General features: G+C 34.9%; 1 protein-coding gene across 1 annotated transcript in view; it reads right to left on the reverse strand.

Annotated features, from left to right (window-relative positions):
* Window positions 1-388: 388 nt before the first annotated feature.
* Window positions 389-12,421, reverse strand: part of LOC113237856 — a 65,619-nt gene continuing 53,586 nt past the window's right edge. Inside the window, exons 3-4 of the mRNA XM_026474555.1 lie at window positions 8,099-8,272; window positions 389-1,060 (exon numbers count right to left, since the gene is read on the reverse strand). Of these exons, the coding sequence (XP_026330340.1) occupies window positions 781-1,060; window positions 8,099-8,272 (454 nt within the window). The 3' untranslated portion in view covers window positions 389-780. The remainder of the gene's footprint in view (window positions 1,061-8,098; window positions 8,273-12,421) is intronic.

Consider the following 12,421-nt stretch of genomic DNA (forward strand, 5'->3'; position numbering starts at 1 on the left):
ATTAACCAGAAATAGAGACGAAATAGTGCCATCCGACTCTGGCAACTCATCAGGTAAATGGTCCTTACATTACTTTTAAATTTCAACTCTCGTTTACGCTGCAATCACAAATTAGAAATACGAAATAGTAATGAAAAATAGCAAAACATCTAATTACAAAATCAAACGGAATTACATTTCATCGGTAATTAAATATGAAATATGTAATTTTTCAATTATCGTCCATTAAAGCAAAGCTCAAGTTAAGCTGGTCGATTAGAAGTGAAACAATTGACACCCGTCAATTATTTCGAATTCGGGCTGGCCAATCGGAGCGCAGTTGACACAGTAACGATTTGGTAGAATAGTTTTCAAACAAATTAAATGACATTTCGTCTCTATTTCAGGTTATATACTTGATGCCTGCTCTAAAATAATAATAACTAAAATCATTGATTTAGCGAATAAAGTAACTAAGTACTCGATATCTCAATAATCAGTAATCAACAGTTTCAATAACGCGCCGTTAAATAAATTAATTTATTTCCATTTTTATTAACATGGATTTTCGCAAAGTAACGCCTGTTAAACAAGTGACATATATTTTAAGTGTCAAATTTAACGTTCTCATTGACCTTGTATCACATTGTCTGGCAATTTGGTCTTAAACTAGGGAATTTTCTATGACTACGAAAGTAACGCAATTAACTCTGTTGACACCCAGAAAACCCAAATTAGAACCAACTTTATGAAGTCCTTTCCATCGAACCCACTGCTCATCACTGGATTGTCTGGTTGGCATCAGCGAAACATTAACAGATTCTGTAGTAATCTTATAGGCGAAGATCTGCAAAGCGCTCTTCTTTTCGGGCAAGAGTATCTTTTCACGCACATGGCGAATCGTCTGTCGCACTCACAAAGTCTTGCTGCGCAGCCGTTGATAAACTGGTGTTGAGTGCGGTAGTTTTCCAGGGCACACAGAGGCTGGCCTCGGTAACATTTCCAGTAGTAAGGTTGGAAGTAGACTGTGAAGAATGGACAGTAGATGTTTTCGTAGCATTCATCGTGCATTTTGCAGCATCTGGGAATCAAAGAAATTCGTAATTATTTTTTGAAGTTCATAATACAATGTGAAATTTTAGAACTCTCTTAAACAAGCATACAAAGGTTATCGACTAATTCTGTTCCTAGAGTATTTCGCAGTCTACTTCTATGTATGATAGTTTTTACCTCCGATCTAAAGGACGAAAAAGATGAGACTAACAAGTCTTTTTTTTAACGCACACACTCAACATAGCCCTGCACTAAGGAAACCCTGTGTCGCGGGTGCCATGGACACACACAAAGACAACCACAAATTACACCCACACTTACGACAGAAATAAATGTAGACCATACAAATATTTCTCCCGGCCCGGGCACCAAACCTGGGACCTCTGGGTGGCAGTCCGGCATGGTAACCGTTCGGCCACCGAGGCAATTATTCTCCGTATATATATATAGATCTACAGACAAAGTATATCTTTTTGAGATATACAGACAATCAGACAAATCACAATACTACCTAACCAAACCTGTATACAAAATCTTCGCGGCACTGCGTGTTGGACGAAAAGGAATGAAACCACTCAACATTAAGAGATTATACTATCTCAACTCGAATTTATATTATTCACTTACTAATACGGTTTCTTTTGTTTCGCTCGAGCGACAGGGACACTGGTTATTATATATACAAACGAAAACAAAGTCATTTGAAAAGTGTATACCGTATAGTACTCGTGTTCTATTTATTTCGGTTGATATAAAAAAAAAATCATCGGTATATGTAAAGTACCTATTGAATCCAGGCACTTTTCTTGTAAAATTTTGAGGTAAGTTTGTGTTTTTTTTCTACCGTAAAAATCTTTAGGAATCGTGTTTTCACACCATATTATAGTAATTAGTCTATATCCTTAATTTTACATTATATTTTTTCCAAACTGATTGATTCAACCCTTCATGCGGAATCAACCAAAGCCAATTGAAGTAGTATAGATTCTCAAGTTGTTGTCTAAAAATTCAAATTTATATTACTCAGCGTGTTGGATACTGCTTCAAAATACCTACCGAAGGTAGCAAGGTTAATTGCATAGAATCGTGAATGAAACATCATTAAAAGTCTCGCAAGTTTCAATTACAAAGAGTGATTGTGGCAATTTATAAGTTTTTAAAAGCAAAAACTTCGTGTTGAGACATTAAGGTTCCTAATGATTGTATTTGTTTGACTTTGACCTAACGTTAATTATGTGAAAAGGGTTGGTGTTGTATTTATTGACTGGCTGGCGGACTAACGGACGTGGATTGACATCACGATTACTTTTTCATAAAGGCCCATTTACACGGAGAGTGTGATTATCTAAAGGTTATTAAAAAAGTTTCTTCAAGTACCTAAACGTTCGCGTCTTTCACGTGGGCGACAATATCCTCACCATTGACTATTGAACGTCTCCGTGTAAACAGACCAATATCGTAGTAATCACTGAACGATTGATACTGTAATGTTAAGCAAGAGAGATAATAACAAGTTTAGACTTATGTCTCCAGATACAAAACATTCTGTATGTCAATGTCACAAATTACTTAACAGTTACTACGTAACATATATGTTACTCTCATACAAAATAGAAAATACTACGTTATAATAGCCTATCCTTCCAATTTTTTTTTTCAAATTTATTTACCATATAAAACAATACACAACAATGTTTCTAGTCCCATTTTAAACCACTAGTGTTTGTCATAATGCGTACTGTATCCACACAGTACAAATATGTTAAATTTGCTTACAGACGAAGTATTATATAACATTTAAGTAATTTGTATATATTAAATAATTCAACATTAACCAAAAACGCGTTACTGAAATAGGATTGGGTACTTAAATACATTTATAAACAATAGAATTTATCACAATTTTTTAAGTTGTTTACAAAGTAATCTATAAGTTTATTTTCTATGGGTTTGTGGCTGTTAAGGCATTATGTAATTCCAGTGGTAACTTGTTTATTAATCGGGGAACGAGGTAATTAAAATTTCTTTCACCGTTAACATTATTAGCGCGACTGTTTGCTATATATTGGTTCACTTAAACTTATTATAATGTTACACACTATAAATTAAATGTGGTGAAGATCTTGTCTATTGCACAAGTAATTATGAACGAACAAAGCTTGTAAAAACAACGTAAATATTATATAGGAAATGAAACTATTTTTCCGGAATTAAATCGCGTACATTTGTTTTTTCAAACAAACCAACGTTTCGGGCCCTTTATGGTCCCATGGTCACGGTTGACATGAAACGTGAATATAGATAAATATAAACTTAAAAACAATGACTGAATTAAAAAGAAGTAATAGACATCATCTTAGTACAGAGTACTTAAAAAACAGACCTCAAAAATTCGTGGAATCACATCTATTTGCCAAGTTTTATTAAAATGGGTAACCGGAAAGTGCGCGAAACCGGATTCATCCTTTTTTTTGCCACCTTTAGAGGTAGAATTTTTTCTTAAAATTTAAACGGAACCAATATTGAGGTACCCTCTTCCCAACAAAAAAGAGTTTTCAAAATCGGTTCATAAATGCCGCCGGATTGATCGCGTAACATACTTAAAAAATAAAAAAAAATACAGTCAAATTGAAATGGCAAAAATGAATTTAATAAAGGTTTGACAGTATATTGTTTTACTACATTTGTGTAGCGACTGCCAAAATATGCCGCTAACCCGACTATGCCTATTATATATAGTCTGCAAAGCCTTGGAACACAGGAATTAATGCCCAGAACAGTCTTGCGAAAAGGTGGCACAAAAGGTGTAAAAACAAAACCTCGCGTATCTGGAGGGAATTCTGAAGTTAAATTTAGCGAGCAGTTCTGGACAGTCTTATGTGTAACTTAATACCTTTCGTTAGTCCTGGCACACACACAACTTTGGCACATGCCGAGTCAGTGGCCGGTCATTACTATATTACATGTTACAATAATGTTGTTTTTACTTTCGTATTTAATATGTATTTATGTTATATTATTTAATAAAATGTTTACCAATCTATCTATCCATCTATCTATCTATTTATTTATCTATCCATCTATCTATTCATCTATCTATTCATCTATCTATCTATCTATGTGCGAACGCAAAATTTTATATAATTGAGGTCTATAAACGGTTGACCGTGGGAAACATTTTAGTAATAAGATTTACAAGATATGGTTCCATTAAAGTGCTCTTTTAAAATTGTTCCTATGTGTAACTGCGTATCACATGGTGGATTTTGTGGTAATGGTTAATGGACAATTTACTTAGCGTGAAGTGCGAATAGCAAGGCATGTCGTAACACCTATTACTAGTGCGTAACAGGTATAGTACTAAAATATTGGTGGCATAATAATAACTGAAGTTGGAAAGATTGAAGTCTACCGCTCACGACGAAGTGAGATCTTCTATAATAACTCTTCATTGATTTCGCAATACCACAGAGTAATGATGTGCAGTACTTCGATTTTAAATGAATTGAATTTAACCAATTGCCTGATCTTGCCGGGACCTTCGCCACCAACTTCGTCAATTAAAATGCCACCATGTTTTGCTGTATTTACAAATTAGTAATCAATGTAACTTGAGATGTAGCATAAAAACGACCCAATAGAAATAGAAAAAAACTTGTTTTTAATTTATTTTTTAAAATACTAAGCCTTGAAAACCTAGGATCGTTAAAAAAATCTTCCTATTTAATAACATCTTCTAAGAATGATAAAAAGATTTTTTAAATTTAACCTGTTGTTAATTATAGCACCTTTATTTTAACAAAATAAAACTAGAGCCAGCAAGTTCCTCAAAGAAGTAGTAAAAACAAGTCAAAAAGTCCTAAAATAATAGGGCATCGATACGATAACACGAAGAAGAATGGAGCATTAAACTCAATGGCTGTTTGTGCTTGAAAGATACATAGCTTCAAAGGCAAATACACTGTGACAAAAAAGTTGAGCAAGACTGAGATTGAAAGGAATTAATCCTCCTTTGTTTACGATTCCATCTGCGATGTTTTGAGGTCATGTCGTCTTTTGTTTACTGCGGATGGATTATCTATGAATGAAATAAATAATGTCTTCGTTAGCATTGCGGAATGATTAAGGGTTGGAGTCTACTTCTCGACGGGATACAACACCACGTTGATATTACACGTGTATTTTGTCGTTTATTGTCGGAGTACTGTTCACCTACCTAATTTCCTTAGCAATTTTTGTTATTTAATATTCAAGTATATTATCGTGAAATTATTAAATAATATTTCACCATACAATACTCGAATATTAAATAATATTGCACGATAGAAAAAACGAATAATTAAATAATAAAAAATTGCAACGGAAATTAGATAGTGAACACTAGTCCGAGCATGACCGTTATATCACGGGTGTTTTTGATGTTAAAACGTGGCTGACGATATTTTATACAATTTTTTTTATACATCCAAAAAAGCTTTTTTTTTATAACATCAAGTGACGGGACGAACAAGTCGTGCGCGTGATGGTAAGCTATACACCTGTCCATAACAGTTATAGTGCCACTCAGAGCTTTAAATTGCAAAGATCTAAGGTGCACTACCACTGCGCCCGTCACCCTGAGACTTATGTTGACAAGTCCCATGTGCCTGTAATTTCACCAAAATATATGAGCTTCCCAATAAAAAGTAATTATATATTTTAGCATTATTTAAAGTTATATTGCAGAAAAAAAGTTGGTTATATCACTTTTGCTCTGATAGCCTCATTTATATATATCATTAACAATATTTATTTAAAAATATCACGCGTAGTTAGACGAATTTACGTTAAACAGATCACTTTAACGTTTGTCATCCCGCCACGTTGAAGCTGTATAAACTTATTTGAATACAGTTGCTCAAAACATGGCATTTTTCGTACAAATCGTGCCGAAAGCTGGATTTTTCGCACTAGTGCTTTTTGCTTTCCATTTTTTTTAAATTTATTATTGTTTCAAGTCTTAAACATAGAACTAAAGAAATTGTATATTTATTTCATATCTATGAGCTTTGTGACGTAAGTCATTCGTTAAACTTATATTTACTTACAAACATCTTATTTGTTTACATTGCATAGGTGTTTTATAAAACAACGGGTTACATTTAAAAATACCAAAATATATTCCATGAAGATGGCTGATTGAGTATTAACAATGACCGGAGGTGAATATTACGCGAAACAGCTGCACGCCGCACCACTAAAATATACTGTTTTATTTTACTTTTAATGTAGTTTTTTCGCAAATGTGTTAAAATACGTCGTTTAGTACACGTGCGGATTTGTCATTTTCAATTATCTCGAGTTTTGATCCTCGCCTCTGGCTCGGGCCAAGAATCCTTGAGACTCGTGTATAATGACTAACTTTTCGCATTTGTATCAAAAATAACTATTGTATCTTTAGTACAAAGTTTTTGGTTCACGATAACCCTAAATAAACCTAGATTAAATTTTTAAGTTTTTATTGAATGTCACGATGTTTGACCACCATGATATTAGTTTTTGTGAAATTACTCCACTACTTTGTTATAATTAATATAATATAATTAATATAATATAACTGCCTCCGTGGCCGAACGGTTACCATGCCGGACTGCCACGCAGAGGTCCCAGGTTCGATTCCCGGGCCGGGAGAAATATTTGTATGGCCTACAGTTATTTCTCTCGTGAGTTTGGGTGTAATTTGTGGTTGTCTATGTGTGTGTCCATGGTACCCGCGACACAGGGTTTCTCTAGTGCGGGGCTATGTTGAGTGTATGCGTTATTATTATTATTATTAATTATTAATACAAAGATTGAAAATTAAGAAAAAAATCCTTCGATCCGGATGGATTAGAACTAACGTCTTCCAGCAAACCGCCAATTAAGCCAAGGAACGAATTAGCGAACCTTTCGATTTTTTTTATGTGCAGATCTTTGTTTCTGGTTCTTAACGACTTTTTTGCCGTACCGCCATCTGTGAGAAATCTATTTCTTCACTCAGCCATCCTTTACTAGTTGTAAATTGGGACTAATTTTAATAGTTATAAATTGAAATTTAATTATAATAATTGAGAATTATACTTGGCTTTTGAGTAAGAGACACAATTGTCTCAGGTGTGTCTTTTTTGTGTTATTATATTGTAATTGAACTACGTAATAAGGGCACAGTTCTGTACATTACCAAGCAAGATCCTCTGATATTAGTGTTTTTAACGTACTTAAGAGGGAGCAGAGGAAAAATTCCTAATCTTCGATATGATTTTCGAGGGGTATATCCACTTTAAAGTTAATAATAAAATATTGTATGAGTAACTACAAGATATATACAAGCATAGACATTAATCAGAAACATAAAACAATAAAGTTTCCTCGATAGATAAAAATCACGAAATGACCTCTAATTTTCACATTTTTTCGATTTATCCTCGAAATGCTACAGGTTATTAGGACAAAAATTAGATAATTAATTATATTTATGCATGATCGACAACTGTCACTACGGACTTTTTTAATCCCTTTAGTTTTAGAGTTATTCCGCTAAAACGAATTTGGTACTTTTAATGCGCAACATTCGACATCTCCTGTCGCATGTCACTCAAACTTCAGGCATATATTTGTTTCACAAATTTGGGCGGAGCCAACGTCAAAACTTTTTTGGCATGAGAGCTCTTAACGTCAAATATGACTTTTTATGAAAAAAAACTGATTATTGATGAGTTTTTCTTTTTGCCCTTCAATATTTTTTTTTAACGCACACACTCAACATAGCCCCGCACTAGGGAAACCCTGTGTCGCGGGTGCCATGGAAACACACATAGACAACCACAAATTACACGCAACCTAACGAGAGAAACAAATGCACGCCATACAAATATTTCTTTCGGCCCGGGAATCGAACCTGGGACTGCGTGTTTGAGATAATATATTTGTACATAAAAAAAATAGGTAGATTGCTCTTTTTATCTTGCTTCCGAATATCTATGAAAATAAATTTTGATGAAACTACCAGTTGTGCCCTTTTTCGTTTTGAGGGCAGTATAATACTCACCTATCAATGCCATCAGTAGGCCGTCCTGCACCTAAGAAGCCACAATAGCAACCATAGCCCTTGTATGCCAAGGGCTCACAGCCTGTTGCGCAATACATCATGTTGTATAGGTGAAGTACGCCGCGTTTTCCACGGTTCTCGCCTTTGCCCATTATTGATGTTGGATTCATGTGCCTGGAAATGTATAAGATAAGATAAATTTACTTCATTATGTCTGAAGAGTCGATACTATTTTAGCCTGACTTCAATACATTTTGCTTGGGTCGAGCGCAGGGACACTGGCTTTATTTCAGAATTTGTTATTTTACAAATGAAATTAAAACCATTTGAAAAATGCATATCGTATACGTGTTCTATTTACTTCAGATATAAAAAAAATCATTGGTATATCGCACCTCTCGTGGAAGAAAATGTATAAAAAGCATTGACTTACAATTATATGGACGTCGGGTCCGCGCTAAAAAGTGTCCGCACTTATAAGGCGCTAAAATCGTATACAGAGCGCTACAAACTCCGCTTTAGTCTTCATTTGTTCTACTGACAGCGCGATACTGCGATGACATTATAATTTAAATTTCGAATAGGTTGACTTGGGACATTTTTTTCGTGCTTTTTGTATTAGACCCGTCGTCCATTTATTTGTAAGTCAATGATAAAAAGTGGATAAGTGGAGTTACGTCAAAAATGTTTATTTTTCCATTATAAACAGAAAAATATAATCCACATCCTCTATAATTCTTGTAACTATATATACAATATTAGTCGAGAGAGTTACAAGAATTGGAGAGAATGTGGGTTATAATATATTTCTGTATATTCTAATGGAGCAATAAACATTTTAGGCGTAACTCCACTTATGCCATTCTTCCATGAGGAGTGCGATATGTAAAGTACCTATTGAATACAGGGATTTTCTTGTAAAATTTTGAGGTAAGTTTGTATTTTTCTTCTATCGTAAAAATTTATTGGAATCGTGTTATACTAATCAATATATCCTCAATTTTACTATATATTTTTTTCAAAGTGATAGATTCAACACTTTCACTGTTATGCGGAATCAAAGAAATCTATTTGAGGCTGTATCGAAGCTTCAGAAAAACGCTAAAAAATAGGATGAATTGTGATAACAACGGTCATATATATGGTGGTCCATAATAGCGAATAACTTCAATCGTCTTTCAATTTCGATTATATTTCTGGCATATGTGGACAGTACTCATATTATTATGACCGCTGCGATCATAATGCAAGTTTTGTTTCGCGTTCCTTTATACATGTCCATGTGTATAATAATTTATTGACTTCTGACTAACCACGATCTTAGATTTAGTTTCTTGACATCGAGTATATAACCAGAAATAGAGACGAAATAAGGGCCTAACTCATGTTTCAGTGAAAACATAAACGATGTCGACATAGAAAAAGGTTGAAAGGCCTAGCCGAAGGCAAATACATGATCATATCATGTCGTCTAATATACTGGTTATGTATAAATAATACATATAATGATATACAGTTATTTACAAAATACTAACAACCTCTCAGGACTATATTACTAACATCAGTATAGGGGAGACCGGGGCTGGTTGACTATAGGGGTAGGTTGACTAACTGTCAAAAACTCGAAGTATGCACAAATGTTGCGTCATCCAACTAGGCGCAAAAAACCGTTTCGTCCCCCCGCTCAGTCACCCGGACCGCGGCATCTGGTACGCACGTCGTTCGGGAGAAGGACGAAATTTTCGAAAAACAATACATGTAAGTAATATTTTTCATTTGTACAGTTTTTGTTGTGGCGCCGGTAAATTCGTTGTTATTTACTTTAAATTATTCAAAGTAAGAGTTTGATTGTTGCTCTATTTGTAACATATCTTTGTTTTATATTTGGCGTCAGTTAATAAGTTATACCATGTGGTTAAACATTAAAATGTGGTCTGGGGCTGGTAGACTAATTTGTTTCGGGGCTGGTTGACTACTTAATCAACCAGCCCCGTATTATTGTGGATATACTTAACATTGAGTAAAGTCGATCTTTCATCAAATTTTATTAAAAATTATTGTTTCAGAACGATGCGGACGTACAAAAGAAAATCTGAACGAGGAAATACACTCAAAGACGTCATAGATCGAGCTTGTCAACAAGTTATTTTTGATGAAAAAAGCATTAATTCTACAGCAATAGAATTTGCTATACCGTATAAAACACTCCAACGCCATGTGGTAAAACTGAAGAAAATATTGGAAAAAAATCCAAAATTGACCAGATCTGAATTAACTTTGGAGTGCGCAGGTTATATTAAAAATAGACAAGTGTTTAGTGACGAGGAAGAACTGGCACTAGAAAGTTACCTTAAGAAGGCAGCTGACATTTATTACGGACTCACACCTTATGCGACACGAAAGTTTGCATTTGAGTTTGCGAAAAAAAATAATAAATGTATCCCTGACTCGTGGAACAGAAAATTGATTGCTGGTGAAGATTGGCTAGGAGGTTTTCTCAAACGTCATTCTGCACTCTCGATACGAACTCCTCAAGCTACGAGTTTGTCTCGGGCCACATCATTCAACAAAAACAACGTAAATCTGTTCTTTAAGAACTTAAAAACTGTTTACCAACGATTGAATCTAAGCCCTGGCGATATTTGGAATGTAGACGAGACAGGGCTTACAACAGTACATGTGCCCAATAGAGTCATAGCTCGGCGAGGAATTAAAAACTTGGGAAAAATTACTTCAGCTGAACGCGGTACGCTCGTGACAGTCGCGGTTGCTATCTCGGCTCTTGGCAACATGGTTCCGTCATTTTTTGTGTTTCCACGCGTCCACTATAAAGAACATTTCATTAGAGGTGGACCTGTAGGTTCAGATGGTGATGCTAACCCTTCCGGGTGGATGAAAGAAGATAATTTTCAAAAATTCGCAAGACATTTCATAAAATACGTAAAGCCCAGTAAGGAAAAACCTGTTCTTTTACTTTTAGATAATCACGACTCTCATTTGTCTATAGCAGTACTTGATTTTTTCAAAGACAATGGAGTTACCATTTTATCATTCCCTCCCCACTGTAGCCATAAGCTACAGCCTTTGGACAGAACAGTTTATGGGCCACTAAAGAAATATTTTAACAAAGCATGCGACAACTGGTTAGCTAGTCACCCAGGAAAGACTATAACGATCTATGACATACCCGAGTTGTTGAAAACATCATTACCATTGGCAGCTACCATTGATAATGTGCAGTCTGGATTCCGAGTCACGGGGATATCGCCACTCAATGAAAATATTTTTCCTGACTCGGAGTTTAGCGGATCTTATGTAACGGATAGGCCAAGACCAGAGTCACTTAGTGTCGCGCCATCATCAACATCAGTTACTGACAGTGCTGCTTCGTCAACTTCTCAAACGACACCTTCGAAAGACCCATGTTCTGAGATCGATGCTGCGCTTCTGCCTGTGCAGGATGATGCTTCTGCCTTTGCAATAAGTAATGAAAGTTTGATAGCAATATCCACTTCACCTGCATCTTACGAGTTGCCGTCTATTTATGACGCAATTCCAAGAACCAGTCAAAATCAGGGTTTTAAAACTCCTGAAAAAGTACCTTTCAATGCAGTTACCCAGCCAAGATGTGTAATGCCCACTACTTCGTTTACTTCGCCTGAAGAGATAAGACCATTTCCAAAAGCTGGACCACGTTTAGAGAACAGAAAAAATACACGGAAACGCAAAAGCACTATTTACACAGACACGCCTGAAAAAGAAAATCTCAAGGAACTAAAAATGAAACAACAATCGCGCAGAACATTTAACAAGAAACCAAAGCCGACTAAAGGAAAATCTAAAGAGACTAGAAAGGATAAGGGTAAAGGAAAGGGGAAAGGAAACAAAATTGTCGCTGTGACAAATAAGAAGAACGTTGATGAAGAAATTAATAATACAGATGAAAGTGATGAAGATGACACGTTTTGTCTAGAATGCACTGAATCGTACAGTTTGAGCATTCCTGGTGAGGAATGGGTTCAATGTATCACGTGTAAGTTATGGGCTCATGCAAAATGTGCTAGTGGCAACTTATTGTTTTATGAGTGCAAACATTGCACGTCTGATTTAGAAGACTGATTTAATAAGCACATAAGTTCCTTTAATAACAAAGATTTATATTAGTTATAAGTTATAACTTTTGCTTCAAGACTGATTGTTATATAGGTAATTCAAATTAATAAGAAATTGTTTAGTTATCGTAAGTTTTTCGAAGATTTAAAAAATGAGTGAGAATTTAATTATGTTTATTTCATTTGATTATATTAGTTATAACTTTTGCTT

This window comes from Hyposmocoma kahamanoa, unplaced genomic scaffold (assembly GCF_003589595.1).
Source record: "Hyposmocoma kahamanoa isolate Upper Pololo Valley unplaced genomic scaffold, ASM358959v1 94, whole genome shotgun sequence".
NCBI lineage: Eukaryota > Metazoa > Arthropoda > Insecta > Lepidoptera > Cosmopterigidae > Hyposmocoma > Hyposmocoma kahamanoa.